At 40.5% G+C, this 19,677-nt stretch overlaps 1 protein-coding gene across 1 annotated transcript; it reads right to left on the bottom strand.

The window, feature by feature from the left end:
• Positions 1 to 3,250: 3,250 nt before the first annotated feature.
• pip4k2ca (phosphatidylinositol-5-phosphate 4-kinase, type II, gamma a) lies at positions 3,251 to 16,619 on the bottom strand. The gene is made up of 10 exons (XM_063015603.1): positions 16,233 to 16,619; positions 14,339 to 14,436; positions 12,551 to 12,647; positions 11,381 to 11,527; positions 7,007 to 7,153; positions 6,372 to 6,410; positions 6,144 to 6,257; positions 5,105 to 5,369; positions 4,801 to 4,904; positions 3,251 to 4,102 (listed from the first exon to the last, which is right to left on the bottom strand). Exons 1-10 carry the CDS (start codon positions 16,392 to 16,394, stop codon positions 4,022 to 4,024), a joined length of 1,254 nt encoding a protein of 417 aa, XP_062871673.1. The 5' UTR covers positions 16,395 to 16,619; the 3' UTR covers positions 3,251 to 4,021.
• Between the last annotated feature and the right edge of the window lie 3,058 nt (positions 16,620 to 19,677).

The raw sequence follows: 19,677 nt of genomic DNA, 5'->3' as shown, positions 1-19,677 counted from the left end.
GCGGATCCTGTCCATGACCCCTACTATTCACTAGGCATGCTTATCAGAGGCTGATAAATGAAGCTACAGTAAATGCACAGTGGTTTGTTTTTGTAATAAAACTGTGCATCGTATTCACGTTAGTCGTGACTTACATGATTTGAACATTTACGTTTTTGGCATTTAGTGGATGCTTTTATCCAAAGTGACTTACAATTGCAACCAAATACAAGCAATTGAAGGTTAAGGGAGTTGTTTAATGTCTTAACAGTGCCAGACTGGTAGTGGTGGGGCTTGATCCATTGACTTTCTGATTACTTTGCCCATTCTTCTGTGTCAGATGCTATCACATTATGAATATAAAATTTAATCTAGGGGAGGCACGGTGGCTTAGTGGGTAGCACTGTTGCCTCACAGCAAGAAGGTCCTGGGTTCGATCCCCAGGCGGGGCGGTCCGGGTCGTTTCTCTCTGTGTGTGTGTGTGTGTGTGTGTGTCTGCCCTGCGATGGACTGGCATCCCGTCCAGGGTGTTACTGTGTGCCTTGCGCCCATTGAAAAGCTGGGATAGGCTCCAGCATCTCCCCCGCAACCCTAATTGGATAAGCGGATAAAAAAATTAATGAATGAATGAATGAATTTAATCTAGAATATAAGATTTACCCATTATTCCCGGAAATCAAACAGCAATTTAGACATAAACATCATTAATTTTATTACAACTACTTATATAATCATCTCCACCATTTTGCAGAAGAAAGCCATCGGTGTGGTGTTCAGGTACAGTTTGGGTGATTAGTTACAGCTTCAGTCAATTGAACATTCATTTCCAATGCATTTTGATTTCTCATGTACTGTATTTTAGATGCAGATTGTGGCTTTACTTCCTGATCTTAGTATTTTTAAATTCATCCGTTTCAATTAACTGATCTGTAACATTTATTTTCAATAAATCAAACTCAAGTCAAGTTTTTGAAAATCTTCAAAAATATATGTGGTCCAACACTGATTTGCAATATAAATAAAACAACAAGGCATGTCATCCAACTTCAGCTTCTGTTACTTTGCACTTCAAAATTTCTTCTAATTCTTAGATCTAAATAGCTAAATAGCATAAAACAGCTAGAAAACATTGTGAACTCTAGACATTTTTACAAACGTTCAACAATGAAAATATTGCTTTTTTTTACACACCGGTAAACCTAGACATTAGACTGAATGCTGACAAGTAACATGTAGTCTTGCAGCTTATAGAGAGTAAATCAGCATCTACAAAGTTTAGTAGCACACTGCAGCAAACACAGTAGTGGTATGCTAACTGAGTGATATGTTAACAGAGTGGAATAGCACAGTTACAGTAGAGCAGCACACCACAGAGTTCAGAAGAAAACCTGTAGCGTACAGTTTACAATAGTACACTAGAGCTTAGCAGTGTGATAGACAGTAAAGCATTGTGGTACAGAAAACAGTGGCTACAGTATTCATCAGAGTGCTACAACATATAGCACACTAGAGCTCGTACAGCCTACCCTAGAGTTTACAGTAGTACACTAGAGTATAACTGCACAATACAGAGTATAATAATGTGCTAAAGTACAACTGTGCACTTAAGTACAGCAGTACTCACAAAAGTACGCTACGGAGTACAACAGTGTGCCAAATCACAGCTACAGTGCAATGGTGCGCTAGAGTACGGGAGTATGGCACAAACTACAACAGTACACTAGTGTAAAAAGTGTGATACAAAGTACAACAGTGTGCTAGAGTATAGCGGTACTCTATAGTACAACAGTACACTGGAGTACAGCGGTACAGTGCATACGTGTAGCTCTCTGCTATAGCACGTTGCTGTACTTGACTGCTAAGACAGCTTTTCTCCTCAGTGCTAAAGGATTAAAAGAGACAAAGCCCAATCAATCACTCACATGACCAAACATCTGATTTACCAAATATATAAAATAATTGTGTACTAAACCCCTTCCCTGGGTCTTCCAACCAAGCAGTGCTTAAAGGAATTGGGACTAATTAGAGAAGCTTGGGTTCAGAAAACATATATTCACAGACAAGAGTTTTATCTACAGTAATTCACAAAGGTGAAGCTTACTGCTCCTATTAACTATTAACCAATTATTTCTTAACATTTATATTAATATTGACAGATTTGACTGCTGGAAGAAGTTCAAAAATTACCTACTGAAAAAAATCAACAAGACATCTTTCTCGTCTGCTTGTTTTCTTCATTCGCTTAAAGCATGTTCCTTCAAACAAGTAAAATATTTTTTTCCTAGGCTTAGATTAATAAATGTAAATTTGTGTTTGTTTATTAGGATTTTAACGTTGTGTTTTATACTTTTGGTTACATTCATGACAGGATCGGCAGTTACTCATTACACAAGACTCATCAGTTTACAAGGTTATATTGAACACAGTCATGGACAATTTTGTATCTCCAATTCACCTCACTTGCATGTCTTTGGACTGTGGGAGGAAATCGGAGCACCCGGAGGAAACCCACACAGACACGGGGAGAACATGCAAACTCCACACAGAAAGGACCCAGACCGCCCGACCTGGGGAGCGAACCCAGGACCTTCTTGCTGTGAGGCGACAGTGCTACCCATTTAGACACCGTGCCGCCCCAGACCTGTAGGACGCACTGCATGAAATAAAGTGCTCTATGGAAATGTTTTTTTTCTTTTATTATTACAGGTATTACTGCACAACACACATTTTGGTTCATGTGTAGCAGCGCATTTAAATTTAGTGTTAGTGCACTTACCTACTCATTATATTTTCATAAAAAAATGACAACAGAATGTCCAAATTTATAACAATAAAAATCTGTCATTTTAAGCTTGCAGATTCTGACTGTGCACTTCCATTTATAACACTTCCATTTACTTATATTTACAAGTAAAAATACAACCCATTGCTTAAGTTTGTTAAAGCATGTTTCCTAAGCCTGACCTGTAGAAACACTGCAGTTACACCACACTTTATTGTTCACTTATTAATGTCCTTCTTTTTTTTAAATGATGTATGAATTAAGTGTAATCAAACTTATTATGCAAAAAAACTGTGTTTATCTTAAATGACGTTCACCAGCACGTTATTATATTAGGGATTTAGCACATGATGCACTTCCTGAAGCATTGTATTTTACCCTGCACACTAGGCATATATAGTGAACAGGAGGACATTTGGGACTTCTCCGGTTGACATGAACTTTTTTACATGGGATTTTTTTTTAAGTAAGAAAGAATCACAAAAGACAAAAATGTGAACTGATTTATAAATGAATTTAAATACTTTTGAACACTTTACAATCCAGAGATGTGTGTAATTTAACAATTTGACCACCCTGCTTCCTATGTGGTACTCGGGTGGCGCAGCAGTCTACACTAGCCCACTACTGCTGAGATCAGGGTCTAAAGCCCTGCGATGGTTTAGCACCCTGTCCCAGGTATTCCTGCATAATGCACAGTGTTACCCGGTAGAACCGGACCTGCCTCAACCCTGACCAGGATAAACTGATGTTGATAAAACTGAAACATAATGTAAAAGTGGCATGAATTCTGATACAGCTATTCAGACTAAGACGTTCCATTCATCAGATATGCAGCAGATTTCAGTTTCACATATAAAAGTGAATACAACGGAAATAAAACGTTTTAATTCTAACAAAAGATGGTTTATGATGTTAATATTAGTAAAGAAGGACTAATGAGTGTCAGATATGGTAAAAAAGTGGAACTGGGCTATTTTAAACTGCAGTGTGAGAGTAAGCTTCTTTTTTAAAAAGCAGATTACAGTAGTGACCACTGATATTGAGGAATGGTTTTCAGTCTTGTCGTAGTGTATACACAAATAAATATGCATGTGATTTACTTAACATTGATCAAAATGTTAAAGTATCTTAGTATCTACTTCTTAGAAAATGGAATCATGGCAGTTTTTGTAAAATATATACAAAATCATAATAGAACATGATAAATTGGAGTTGGTTTTTGTTGAATCCTTTACAGATTGGTCACGTGGCGCTCGGCTATGCAAATATGTTGGAGATGAAATCACGGAATCGTTTGGCATACTGTTCAGGATGAACGGTGGAGATTTCTGCACCAGCCTGAGAAAAGAGACAGAGGAATTGCATTTGTACTGTTTTCAAATGTAAGGAATTAAATACAACTAGTAAAGTAAGTAATTATTGTAGAAAGTAAATAAAGTAAAGTGGAACCTCGATTTAACAGACTTAAAGGGGAGAGCACTGGTTCGTAAAATGCGATTGTCTAAAACAGCGAGGTTTTTTCCAGGGCGCGAAAGTATACGAAAACATAAAACACTGAGAAAAAGGCGAGAACAAAGCGAACCTCCCGATAAAATAAAGCCTATCACAGATAAACAGAGAGACGTGCACTGGCAATTGGACCATTACTGAACTACTGGTCTTTGTACGCTTCTCACAGGAATTTTAAAATCGAATCTGTTAAATTGAGGTTCCACTGTAATTGTGTAACACCGGTATTATGTTAGTGCTCTTGGTGTGGCGAAGACGTTCATGGTGGCCATAGGAGGTTATTTTATGTCCTCTGTAGATGTTAGGGCTCTCTGTGAGAATCTGCCACTGGTCGGTAAAAAAGCCGGTCAGCAGCTGCACATGTATGAGAGAAAGCATGTGGTAGCCAGCAGACCTCCTCAGCCAGTGTGCATGTCGTGTAAATGACCAATAGTGAGCGTAAAAGGGAATTGGAAATGACTTAATTGGGTGAAAAGAAGAAAAATGCAAAAAATTAAACTCTAAAGGGTTTGTTAAAGTCGACTCACCCCGTGCTTCACAGTTTTGGCAGCGTGTGCAGCTTTCTTCTTGGTATCGTACTGTGTCAACACATCTATAAGGCCCATGAAGTACACCTCCCTCTGCGGCGCTCCTGGAAAGCAATAGGAAACAAACCCGCTTACTGTACGCTTCTCTCCACCCCACAAAGCCATCAGAGTCAACATAGTGAGTGTTCTGTTTCCTCCTATAGGAAGACTCGCACCGAACCCTTTTTTCCAAGGGAGTAAAAACAGCAGCACGGCACTTCCTAACTGATGAATCAGCTTCCTCTCACCTTTCCAAGAAACTAACCTGGGGCACTTTTGACGGCGTAAACATCCAAGTAGGGGTCGAACTCTCCGGGACCCATGGGTTTAAAAGAGTTCATGTAGCCTGCGATGCCCTCGGGGGACGTGCCGTAGGAGCCGGTGTGTGCGGTGGGAGTGACGCCGTTCTCCGCCTCCCCTTCGTCCTCACAGCTGGGCTCCTCTCCCTCTTCTTCCTCGCGCTCAGCCCGGGCCACATCGTGAATCCCGAGCAGCAGGCTGTAGTCCATTATCTTCAGCTTTACCAGAAACTACAACATCCACATACAGATAAAAATGAAGACGTGTACTGTTGATGAATTTTCAGTACTTTTTCAACATTCTGGTCTTCACACTTGACCTGGCACAATTTTTACACCGGGTACACTTTCTGACACATCCCTCCCTACTGAATCCTGGCTTGGGACCAGCACTGAGAGCGTACTGACAAGTTCACCTCCCAACGGCTAGACTGTTCACTCTAACTCTTAGACATAGCCAATAATGTCTGTGTTAATGCCTGGCCAGCCGATAGCACCCCGGATCTCAGCAGTTGCAAGCTAGCGTATTTCACTGCCGCATCACTCGAGCATCCTATTGCACAATGTTTATTATTTTCAGAATTTTACATACTGAAAAAATAAAAAATAAACTGTGCTATCAATTTAGCATGTCACATGACCTGTTCCCTGAGAAAATATTTCCACATATTTACATTTATGGCATCAGACACTTTTAACCAAATCAACTTACAATTGTGACTGAATACAATTTGAGCAAATGAGGGTTAAGGTCCTTGCACAGGGGCTCAACCGTTACTCCTATTTATTAATATTTATTAATGTAAGCTGCAGGACTGGATAATGGTCAATGTCATGGCCCATTGTGGTCCAGCAAACAAAAAAGGGTTTGGAACCACTGGTATTACAAATGATAATGTACAATATTCCAGTATTCTTAAAAAATGTCTCCTGAATAGCCAGCATGGTGAACTGAAAACCTCTCATACCCTGTATAACATGAATATTTGGTTAAAAAGGTCCCACCTCCACATCTCTGTTAAGCTTTTCCATAATCTTTTCTTTCTGCTCTTCTGTCACATAGACCTTCTGCATGTTGTTTCTAAAATCCACATCCTTAAAAGTGGGTAAATCTTTAACCTGAGAGAATCACGTAAAAATAACATCATTAAGGAGTCGTTTCATATATTTCATAGTGGGCTATGTAAACAAATCCTGTATATTCTCAAATATTGGCAAAAATGTTTGACTTACCTTCTCCTTATCACTGGCCTCTCGTGCTACCAAGGAACCCTGCAAAAGTTAACATATCAAATAAAGTTCAATATTCACAAGTCTGGTAATACGGACTATAATGATAAACCCAGCACATGGCACTGTATGCCAAAATTCCTACAATAGATAGAGATAATACCCATGGATTATTGCACTGGTGTATTGAAATACACACAATAAAATAATGAAATAAATGCACTGGCCCAGCACTGATGTTCACAAGCTCTAGAATTGAATTTTCACTCAATGCTTTTAACCTTGCTGCGCTTCCAAAACAGGCACAACTGGTTGTATAAAGTGAAAGCGTTCCTCATTGCTGCTGCCAATGCGACCTCTGCTGGATGGTCGAGGAGTTTGCACAAGAGGTGCTTAATTCATGGAGCAGTGTACACATTAAGCCTCTGGTGCGCAAAAAGAAGCAGTCAGAAACTACACAAGTGTCTGAGGGGGTGTGTGATAGGTGAGTTTCACTTTGGATCAGGGCAGGGGTGGTGCAAGTAGCAGAGGTATTACAATTGCGCAATTGGACACAACAGATAGTGTAGTGAAGGTGCAGAAGGTTCTGGTACATTGTGCAGACACAACACATGGCATGTTTTAACTAAGCTTCTTACCTTAAGATCATATTTTCTGTGCACGACGAGTCGGTGACTGAACATGTTCCTCATGACGATCAGGTAGGTGTCCTCGCTCTCTACACTCACCCGGTACATGCCCAGAAACTGTGGGAGAAGTGTGCTGCCATGACACTTCACTATGTGCTGCAAAAAGCAAAGAAACCATTATCGTCAACCACGTATCACTTTTAACCTTCTCGCACAACACTCTTACTTTTTATAATTAGTTTAAGCAGAACACATGTCTGCTATTGACACACAGTTCTTCTTTCACATGCTGTTTTAGCAATAAAAATGTATTTTCATCCTGCAGGCTATCATCTCTATTGTTCCATTTGTTGAACTTTGGCTTCCACAAGCTGCAGCGAATCTTCCTCTGGAAAAACCTACCTATGATTTACACCATCACACAAACAGATTCTGGAGACCGTGGTCCCCCTTATGGACATATGTAAAAAAGTAATGCCAAACAAAACCAAAATTACTGGTCTTTTGTTTATCTGTCTATAGCATGTATAGCATATGATACAATGTGGTGAACATCTTACAATTCTAACAAACATTCTCTAAGCTTAAGGTGACACTGGTAACTGTTCCATGCACTTTCTGACTGTTATCCCGAGATCTGTACAGTCCTTCTAACACTTTCCTTTAATTGTACATTTTTTCATGTTCCAGCTCTACACCTACGACCTGACATATTTAAGAGATATGAATGGACATGCAGATGTGTGCATTGATTGCAAAAAGTATATGTTCTAATTGACTTTAAAAGAAGGTTCAGATGTTGCATGGATGGCAGGAGCTTCATTCATAAATACTACTCAGCTTGCTAGTAGTTTAACAAAAACGGCTGTAGCTCATTGTTTTGCAATGAAACCAATTTCTATGAATTTTACTGAAGTAAAGATGCTGGGGGGAGAAAACATAAAATATTAAATCTGCCAAACCTTTAAAAACCTTTGCATTTCCCCCCAATTTTCCTCCAAATCTAGTCGTATCCAATTTCCCGAGTGCATTACACTTCCTTTCTACTGATGCTGATCCCCACTGCTGATTGAGGAGAGTGAGACACGTGTGCAGTACCGACTGCATCTTTTCATCTGCACGAGGCGAGTTCATATGTGGATCAGCTTTGTGTACGGAGAGCCACACCCTGATAAACGCATTATTCCTCGACTCTGTGTAGGCGCAATCAATCAGCCAGCAGAGGTTGTAATTGTACCAGGTATGAGCAACAAGCCAATCATTGTTCATGTAGCCGCCCAGCCCAGCCGAATGGCAGAGCTAAGTTTCAAACCGACGAGTTCAAAATGTCAGCTCTGGTGTGCTAATGTGTTTTACAGCTGCGCCACCTGAGTGGCCCGAATATGTTCAATTTAGCAAATAAGCCACAATTGTGCAGGAAAACAGGATTTTTTATTTTTTTTGACAGATTTTGGAATATTCCAGAGATTTTTAAATCTTTGAATGAATATGCATTTATGCAGCTTTACAATGGGTATACCAAATAAAATAAGTAGTAATTATATATTGGCAGCTCAGTGTAAAGCCTTTGTCTGATGTTTTCAAGCTGGCTATTGTGATAAATCATGTTTACAAAAAATTTAAGGTAAATGCAGGACTAAATAATTCTAGATGGTCAATGTGGTTAATCTTTGCATGACCTGTAACCAATATACAGTAGGATTTGCATCTGTAATGTAATGTTTCATATCCTGTATAATAAAATATATTCAGCTAGCCTAGCACTATATTCAAACTGTTATCAAACCAAGGTCACAGCTACTGATAACAAGCTACAGAGTGTTTCCTCCGTTTCCTCTCTCCTGTTCACAGAGTAAAAACAATACGTTACTCTTCACCTGTGCTTTGTAACCTATTAAAATCCACATCCATGTGTGTTTAGACCCCCTTGGTTGTTGAAATGTTGATAGAGGGCAAAATGAAACACTTCATGGCTGCCTGCAAGTCAGAACATCTGTTTAACAGCACAGCCAACATTCCCAAAACTCCTAACAGATTCCTGAGGGTTTAGGAAACCGAGCGCTCTGGTCTACAAATGCTGAGGCAAAGCAGAGCGACGATCACTTTCACCATGTTTGATCATTTAGCTGCAGTGGATTCAGACAAAAGCTTTACAAGTGTACGACGATTAATCACAAACCCACAAACACACACAGTTACATAATACACTGCACTTCATCACAGCAGATGTTAACAGCCATCCTATATAAAACATGTGCATGAGTAGTAACAGTCGGCAGTGACACATTCCAAAATATAACTTAGATAACTTAATTAAGTACTTTATCTGAGTTGATTTCAAATTCCTAAACTAAATATATTATTACACAAATAGAACCTGAGACAATGAGTTTGATTGTAGTTTTAAACAGAGCCACTCTCATCCTTCCCAGAGCTGTTTCAAGTTGTTCAAACGAGTCTTGTGTCTCTCTGGAAGAACACATGTGAGTGGAAAACTCCTGCCCACTATGAACATCACTGTAAATAAGTCAAAGCACAGATCCAGACTGTCTGATGCCCAAACTCACTTAAAGCAAGTGTGGCTCATTTGTGCCAGAAGAATCACTGCCAGGTTTTTGCTAGCAAACACTGAATGTTTAATATACTTCAGGTGCTGGATGTGTATGTTGTTGATATCAAGTGTCGATATTTAGTTTTTGCCGTGCAATTTGGCATGTTTCTTCACTCTGGCCCCCAACTTGGAGAACACTACCTGGTTAGTGGCCCACAAATATAGAGTTTGAGACTCCTTTAAAGATAAGCAGTCACCTTAAAGCTTTCTACAGGAACACTTTGCCATTATTAGAGTATTTATTAATTTATTAGGATTTGAACATCATGTTTTACAGGACAGGTAGTTACTGGTTACACACAATTTATCAGTTCAAGTTTATTGTCAAACACAGTCACAGGCAAATTTGTATCTCCAATTCACCTCACTTACACATCTTTCGATTGTGGGAGGACACCGGAGCTCCCAGAGGAAAACTACACAGACATGGGGAGAACATGCAAACTCCACACAGAAAAGACCCAGACCGCTTTACTTGGGTATCAAACCCAGGACCTTCTCACAGTGAGGCGACAGTGCTATCTACCAGCCACAGTGCTGCTCCCGTCATCAGAGAATATACCGGAATGGCTGAGGAACCCCAAGAGAATCCCACTAATAACAAAGAAGACTTTGAGTGGCCTAGTAAAAGCCCTCTTTTGAAACCAACAGCGATGCTCCAACGAGAAGCCCAAGTTTATGCCCAAAACAGTACAGTGCCTGATTAGGAGCAATATATGGTCGTATTTCTTACAGGAGGTGTTACCACTTTTTACATTTAAGAAAGAGATACTTTTCCACAACAGTGATATAGGTTTTGAAAACCTTTGTCTCTTAAATGAATGGCATTGTTTTAAAGAATGTGTTTTAAATGTGTTTTACAGTCAGCTCCCTCTGTGTCATATCACTTTGTTCTTTGATCTGAGATCATTCAGTGTGACAAGTACAATACCTGAGGTATTTAGAAACAAGGCAATAATTCACTACAGCGGGGAAGGTCATGACCGACAGCTTGTGACGGTAACGCACGACAAGCACGGCTGCCCTAGTTTTCTTTAATAGAAGAGAGTTTAAAAATAAAATACACTAATATAGACACAAGTGATGCACCCAGTGATTTCCAGGACATGGGCACCCAGTTAGGATGAGAACAGTGTGTAAAAAAACACAAGGTGCTCAGAAAACTTGAAATATCAGACAAGGTGTCTAAACAATTTAGAAATCAGCCTGTGCACTCACTAGCTCAGGGAAATAAAGCTTTCTACTGTTTAACTTCAAAACATACAGTGGCAAGCTGTAGCCTAGAGGTTAAGGTACTGGACTAGTAATCAGAAGGTTGCTGGTTAAAGCCCCACCACTGCCAGGTTGCTGCTGTTGGGCCCTTGAGCAAGGCCCTTAACCCTCAATTGCTCAGACTGTATACTGTAACTGTAATGTAAGTCACTTTGGATAAAAGCGTCTGCTAAATGCCAAAAATGTAAAAAATGTAAATACACAATATGGCAAAAAATATGTGGACACCCCTCCTAATTATTACATGTACTCATGGCTAACAGGCCGACAGCACTGCTGAGATTCAAACCCGGATCTCAGCAGTGGTGAGCTAGCGTAACAGACTGATGCACCACCTGAGTGCGAAATAAATAAATAAATTTAAAAACAAGCTATACAGCATCCGTGCCCATTTCATGTTATTGGTCAGGACCTGCATGTCTATTGCTACTGTTTAACTAATAACATCTGTACAAACTCATTCATTCACGTTAATTACTGATCATAAGATAGTGAAGTACCTGGTGATATTCAGACAGGATGTTATGCATGTCTGCCACGTCCTCACTGGAGATTTGCTTCACCACTAATGTGCGGTCATACGAGATTAAGAGGAGACCCTCGCCCTGCCCCTCTTCCTTCATGGGTGGACTGCGGGTCAAAGACACCTACAAAAAGAGCATACATACAAAACATAATTAAATCAGCTTTAAAGTCCAGTCACACTACAACATTCACTGCTATACGAGTGGGCGTGGTCAGGCTAAGACAGGAACATATTAGCCCCAGATGTGGTTCAGTTAGCAATTTAGATACATCATTAATTTTACAAGCTCATTTATTTTTTGACACATTTTAACACCTCAAAGCAAAATAAACCTGAGGACACAATCAGGTCCTACATGAACGTTTACAAGCCCTGTTAACAATAACACACAATTATAACATACTATTATAGATTATCTAGCACTTTTGTTCTTCAGGCTTATTTTTACTTTACATTATGACACTGGTGGTTCCTACATGGCTGGCTTTTGGCACCACCGCAGTCCACTGTGACCCAGCTAAAAAAAAAAAAATAGTTAAAAAGCATTGTTCTAATCCATTTTGTTTCTGACTCCTGACTGATTGTGATGCCCGACCAGCCAGTAGCACTGCGATTTAAACCCTGTGATGTTACAGCTGTGCCACCCAAGCATGAGGTTAGGCAATATTGTACATCATTTCACATGGTGCTCTGCAACATTAAGCACCTAAAGCACTTGAAGCACCGGACCTTCAGAGTCAAAGTTCAACAAATGAAAATTATCCCCTGATTTCTCTACCAAATTTCAAAAGTTACCATTACTAATTTGCTTATCATTACAAATTAAAATTCCCTTTCAAATTTGGTACCTTATGAGACTTAGTCTTTACACCAATCAGTATTAGTGAAAGATTTGTGTTGTAAGGATTTACATAGATTTCTAGCATAACTGACAACAATCGCATTATCATGTTTGCTGAACATGTTGTATAAATCATGGCCCTGTAGTTGAGAGAAACAGACAAGTTTTTAAATCACTGGCTACATGAAATTAGTGCACAGGCCATATTAAGTAGTCTGGCCAGACATTAAGCATAATTGATGTAAATGTAAAATTGGGTAAATTAAAGTTCTGGCAAACATGCACTGTATAAAATAGTCATACCTGGTAATCCTGATCCTCTATGCCAAAGCGTTCTCTGAGATTCCTGAACACTTGTGGACAGTACTCCTTAAATTTAAAATGCCCAGGAAGGTTCTCTCTGTAAAGACAAACACAGTAAAGTCTGGTTAGTATCAGGCACAGTAAGCATCACCATTACAATGACAGTACCCGTGTAGACGGTGTACCAGTGTAGACACCGACAGTACCAGTGTAGACACCGACAGTACCAGTGTAGACACCGACAGTACCAGTGTAGACACCGACAGTACCAGTGTAGACACCGACAGTACCAGTGTAGATACCGACAGTACCAGTGTAGACACCGACAGTACCAGTGTAGACACCGACAGTACCAGTGCAGACACCGACAGTACCAGTGTAGATACCGACAGTACCAGTGTAGACACCGACAGTACCAGTGCAGACACCGACAGTACCGGTGTAGATACCGACAGTACCGGTGTAGACACCGACAGTACCGGTGCAGACACCGACAGTACCGGTGCAGACGGTGCAGACACCGACAGTACCGGTGCAGACACCGACAGTACCGGTGTAGACACCGACAGTACCAGTGTAGACACCGACAGTACCAGTGTAGACACCGACAGTACCAGTGTAGACACCGACAGTACCAGTGTAGATACCGACAGTACCAGTGTAGACACCGACAGTACCAGTGTAGACACCGACAGTACCAGTGCAGACACCGACAGTACCAGTGTAGATACCGACAGTACCAGTGTAGACACCGACAGTACCAGTGCAGACACCGACAGTACCGGTGTAGATACCGACAGTACCGGTGCAGACACCGACAGTACCGGTGCAGACACCGACAGTACCGGTGCAGACACCGACAGTACCGGTGTAGACACCGACAGTACCGGTGAAGACACCGACAGTACCGGTGTAGACACCGACAGTACCGGTGAAGACACCGACAGTACCGGTGAAGACACCGACAGTACCGGTGTAGACAAGGACAGTACCTGTGTAGACACCGACAGTACCGGTGTAGACACCGACAGTACCGGTGTAGACACCGACAGTACCCGTGTAGACACCGACAGTACCAGTGTAGACACCGACAGTACCAGTGTAGACACCGACAGTACCAGTGTAGACACCGACAGTACCGGTAAAGACACCGACAGTACCAGTGTAGACACCGACAGTACCGGTGAAGACACCGACAGTACCGGTGTAGACACCGACAGTACCCGTGTAGACACCGACAGTACCAGTGTAGACACCGACAGTACCAGTGTAGACACCGACAGTACCGGTGTAGACACCGACAGTACCCGTGTAGACACCGACAGTACCAGTGTAGACACCGACAGTACCAGTGTAGACACCGACAGTACCGGTGAAGACACCGACAGTACCAGTGTAGACACCGACAGTACCTGTGTAGACACCGACAGTACCAGTGAAGACACCGACAGTACCAGTGAAGACACCGACAGTACCAGTGAAGACACCGACAGTACCGGTGAAGACACCGACAGTGGGTCGAGATGAGGATCACCATCAGTTGTCCTCACAGACTGTTAAGAGTCTGAGCTGTACCAGTACACTAAGATTTTCTTTGATCCTACTCAACACCAATGCAAATGACTCAAGCCCCATCCATGCCATCTCTGATTGGTAGACACAAGATCATGTCCAAGCTCCTTTTACCAAAAGTTAAACTTTAATAAAACGTTTTAAATGTCACTAAGTCTAACGATGTCAGAACTGTTTTACTGCTACTGGTTTACAGACATATTCTGAAAACATTACTTGTTAAAAAGATGGTTGTTGACTTTGATTTTGGTGTTGGCTTTGAAGTCGTCAGGAAGAAGCATAACCGGAACTGGAACTTGGTTTAGATCGTTTATCTAAAGAGGAAACACAAACAAGCAGGTTAGGTCATACTCCCATTATTTAAAGCGGCAATATTAATCATTTATGTAAAACAACATCACACTATATACAGTATTTTTACATTTTAAACTTCCCTGATGCATCATCTTCTTTGTATGATCAAAATAAATGGTTCTCAACCAAAAGCCTAAGGCCCAGGAGGACAAAGTTAGTGTCTTTGTATCTCATGACATTAAATTTATTTATGTATGTATACAGCTTATGTTATAATAACAGTTTTTTTTTCAAGCTGCTCCCCCATTCGGACATTAGCCAGTCATGTCCGTGCAGACCCTGAGGTTTAAACCCGGATGCCCGCAATAGTGGGCTAGCGCACTTTACCACTGCACCCCTTAAGCACACGTTATAACTGCAGTAAAGGTGAAAACAAAAAAATTGTTGAATGAGACAAAGGTGTAAGAAAGTGTATACATGAGCGTAAACTACAGTTTAAACCTATCATATAATTGCACTGGGTATACAATTACTGACAGTAACCCAGCTGTTGCTCTGTGCATTTATGGCATTGAGCAGATACTTTCCTCCAAAGTGAGAAACTTTTCTTCAAGTGGCTTTAGTGTCATTTTAGCTATATACAAGTACATACTGAAACTAAACAACATTCTTCCAGGACCAGGGCGCAACAATGTGCAGATGAAAAACCGTGTAATAAAAAAACTGAAGGGGGTGGGACCAATGACGCTACTGGACAGACAAGTGTGGTGTTGGCCAGTACACAGTACTGAGTAAACGTAAATTGTAATTGAGGGTTAAGGGCCTTGCTCAAGGGCCCAACAATGGCAACTTGGAAGTGGTGGGGTCTGAAACAGTGACCTTCTGATCACTAGTCCAGTACCTTCACCACTAAGCTACGACCGCCACCAAGCCAACACTTTGTCACTCCCGTTATGCTTAAAAAATTAAAAATAAACAGCGTTGTAACATATGCACCTGATTTGCAGGGCACCCACTATCTGAACTCTTTAAAACTCTATTAGTTGTCTTAAATGAGCTATTTTACAGCAGTCACATAATTCTAATCAATTTAATGTGACTTCTTTTACAGTTGTGCTTGTAGTTGTGATTTTAGTCTTATTAAAGTCAAGCTACTTGGCATGTAATGTTCCTGTTATTAAGTCTATTACTCACATATGCTGATTAATCCGGTCTGAATCAATTTGGCCCCCTTGGAACTCTGTTAGTTGTCTTAAATTAACTATTTTATAGCTGAATATGGTAATTAATCTAATGTGAAAGCATTTAATAGCTGTGTTTGTAGTTGTTTTTGATATAGTCATGTTAAAGTCAAACTAATTTGCATGTAATATTTCTGTTATTCTGTTATTTATTAGTATATGCTGATCAATCAGGTAGATTAGATAGAACAGTTAACATAGTGTGCACAGGATTACACTGACAAATCCAAATTAGGCTAGCACTGGTGAGCTGTCTAGAGTAACTGAGTAAATACCACATGTAAATTCTGGTTCCGCATTCAACTGCAAATTATTACTGGTTCTTTTCTCCCTACCCGTTTTAGGTTAAGTCCCGCCTCCTGTATCGGATTTGCTATTCCATGTAACTTTGCGCTAGGATTGGCTGTTCTTACAACCAAGCGTTCTGATTGGACAATAGCCATGACGTGCTAGCCAATCCCAAAGCAGAAAGCAGTTCGTGTCGGAAAACAGGTGTGGGGGAGCAAGGCTAACTGTTCTACAGACAAAAAGGGAGGCACCTTTTACGGAAGTTGACAAGAACCAGAAGCACCTACCGAATGATTGACGCCCCATATAAACACGCTGAGTACCGGATCACTGGCCCGGAACACTTTCAGCTTCTGCTGGACGAAATGTTTCTTTTTGGTCTTGGTTTTGGCGGCCAGGACGAGCATGGGGCCGGAGGCGCTGCCGGGGTGACCGAGAGACGCCATCATCACGGAGCTCCGCTTCTCCTGCTTCTGTTCTCCCGCTCTCAGTGACCACAAACACGAATACAAGCGCTTACTGTCGCTTTGTTTAGGTTCGTCAAGTCTGGTTCTTCACTCAGTCCTGGATGACACGCATATCCTGCCTCCATTCCATAAATACATCGTGCATGACAGCTGGGTGAGAGGAGCTCTCTGAACTTGTGCGGCTAGCTCACCTGGGGGGCGTCGTCTCGTCACATGCCTTCTGTAAAGTTGTGAATCGTTTCCAAAGAGTCGATTCTTTGTATTTCGTCACTAGAAACCAGGAGTCGACTCCAAAACAAAACAAGCAATGCTCGAGTCGACTCTCGGAGCGTCAGATTCGTTTGAAACCTATATTAACCCTTTAATGTAGTGGTGTGCGATACTGCAAAATTTGGTATCGATCCGATACCAAGTAAATACAGGGCCAGTATCGCCGATATCGATCCAATACCGATACTTTTTAATAATTAAGGTAGATGCATCATCAAACTGCTAAATCTGAATGAATTTTCATGACATTTCAGTGTATTATTGTAAAACATAATTTTTTTGTAAGTAGCTGCTCTCAGTAGGGTTGTAAATAAATTCAAATGTTTAAAGCGGTTCGATTTCTTGTTTCTGGTGCTTTACTTTCTCACAACGTTACCATCATGTCGTATCACCACCAAGCGGGTAACTCATACCACATAGTTGTGTTTGCTGGGTGAATACATTTGTACATTTTTAATAGCGACCGAATACATATGTCCTTGTTAGAAGACAAAAAAAAGAGCTCTCATTCACCAAAACACGGAATAAGAGCCTCACTACGCATGCTCCGATTCATTTGCGTAGGGTGCGCAAAGTGCATAAGGTGCGTCCGTACTTTACGTACGTGTAGTTTACGCTATTATTTCCATAACATCGCCCCCAATTTCGGTATCTGCAAAGCAAAGTATTCAAAACCTTACAATCTTCCAATGGTTACCAATGTACCGACTTCTGTTAGGATTTTAACAACATAACGTGACGGAACCACAACAAAACACAGCAGAGCAGGAGGTGAGGAGCGAGGTGAGCATGTAAGATGTGAGTGATGCTGCTACTGTCTGTACAGACATGATCTTTACTTTCTGATGAAACTGGAGAAACATGCTGAATGTAGCAGAGAAAAAGTAAAACTAAAGTATCAATCCCATCACACTAGTATCGATCCGATACCAATACCAACGTTGGTATCGATAATATCGATATTTGGATTGATCCGCCCACCACTACTTTAATGGTCTGCTTAACCATTTGGTTTGAGCTTACTTTGCGTCTAAATACTTGGGTAAAAATAAGCTGTATTTAAATAATCTTATTTGGACAGTATCTATTCCTTGGTTACTCAAAAACCAATATTTTTAATAAACTCTAAAATATTGGTAGATGGTTTTAAGAAAACAGCTTTTCTAACCTTTATGTCAACTTGAAGCTAGCAGCGAAAAATCATCCATAAAAGCATAATTTTTGTGATCAACCGTTTGGTAGAGGCTCATTAAAAAATACTGTGTGCTAGTAAAAAAATATTAATTGTTTGTTATCGGAATAGTCCCAAGAAACTAAGAAATGCAAAAAATATTTAAACATTGTTTTCTTGGTGAGACCTTTAAAAGGCTAATCATCTAATAGCTGAACTTGGTGCAACATGGTGAAGAGTTTGAGTAAACAAGCTTTCAACCACTTTTGTTTGTCATGTTTTTTTGATGACATGTAATGTCCCAGTACCATTTGCAGAAGTACCCCCCTTTATCATGATGCTCCCACCTCTTTAATTCATTGAGGGTGTAAAGGTTTGAAATAATAGAAGCAAATCTTTTGACTTATTTTTGTCAAGTAGCTTCTCTCTTATAGTTCTAATTACTGGTATGATATTGCTTGTGAAATCTTGTGTGGGGCTCCTGCGTTTTCCACCAGACAGGGGGAACAAGTATGGTTGTTTACATTTACATTTTTGGCATTTAGCAGACGCTTTTTATCCAAAGCGACCTACAGTACTGTGACAGTTTATTGTCTAAGCAATTGAGGGTTAAGGGCCTTGCTCAAGGGCCCAACAGTGGCAACCTGGCAGTGCAGGGGCTTGAAACACGACCCTTTGGTTACTAGTCCAGTGCCCAAACCACTAGGCTACATCGATAAAGCCATCCATCTCTCTATCTGGTCTTTCTTTTATTTTCTTTGGTCCTGTTTATTTTTCCATGTTTTTAATGACATCAGTTAAATAAAATCTATTATTAGGGGTCAGTTAGGATGTAAACATGGCACTTGTATTGTCTTATTTCTGTTTGACCAGTCAAACTGCACTGTTTCTCGCCCCATCCATACAGCCTGCTTTGCGTATGCTTGGTCCCTGGTCTAAAAGTGTAACTAAATTTAGTACGAATACCAAGGTACAGTAGGGGTAACTTGGCAGGGCAACAACCGATAAATACCATAATGTACCTTGCAGTGGAAAATGGTGAATCATGTTGATTTGGTAATTTTACAAACATCTTTTTTGTATTGTAAATGAATCGTTTAACAGAAGGATGTTTATTGTGGGTGGAATGTTGTAGCCTAGTGGTTAAGAGACTAGACTACTAATCAGGTTACTTGTTTGAGGCCCCACCACTGCCAGGTTGCTGCTTTTGGGCCCTTGAGCAAGGCCCTTAACCGACAATTGCTGTATACTGTCACAGTACTGTAAGTCGCTTTGGATAAAAAAAAGCGTCTGCTAAATGCTGAAAATGGAAATGTTATTCTTTTTTAACGATTTTGTTATATCGAATCTTCAAATCGACTCGGAATCGGAATCAAAATTGGAGTCAACTCAGTGATCTTTGGAGTCGAACTACACAGCCTTGTAGATGGAGGGCTCGTGGAACCAATGAGCAGCCTTTAATTTGAACACGTGATTGTTTTAGGCGGGAACTAGTTGGCTTGGTTACGTCCGAGCCTGTATATTTGTATACTTGTTTGCTACATAGTATGCATACTGTACTCATATTTATATGGATACTTTATACTTTAGTATTGCGCAGTATAGTATGCAACATTATTTCTCGAGTGACGACAGGTTGGTTATTTATATTTATTTATTATTTTTTCCCATATTGCTTCCTTCAAATGTTTTTACATTTATCAACACGTTAAACAAAACGTTAAAAACTGGATAAAAGGTTCATTTTTGGACAGAAATTCGATATACAAAATGTGTTGCATAGTAGCATAAACAGTCAACCAATTATATCCACTCTAAATTGGT

This window comes from Trichomycterus rosablanca, chromosome 19 (genome assembly GCF_030014385.1).
Source record: "Trichomycterus rosablanca isolate fTriRos1 chromosome 19, fTriRos1.hap1, whole genome shotgun sequence".
Lineage (NCBI taxonomy): Eukaryota > Metazoa > Chordata > Actinopteri > Siluriformes > Trichomycteridae > Trichomycterus > Trichomycterus rosablanca.
This window is presented reverse-complemented; position numbering and strand designations above follow the sequence as displayed.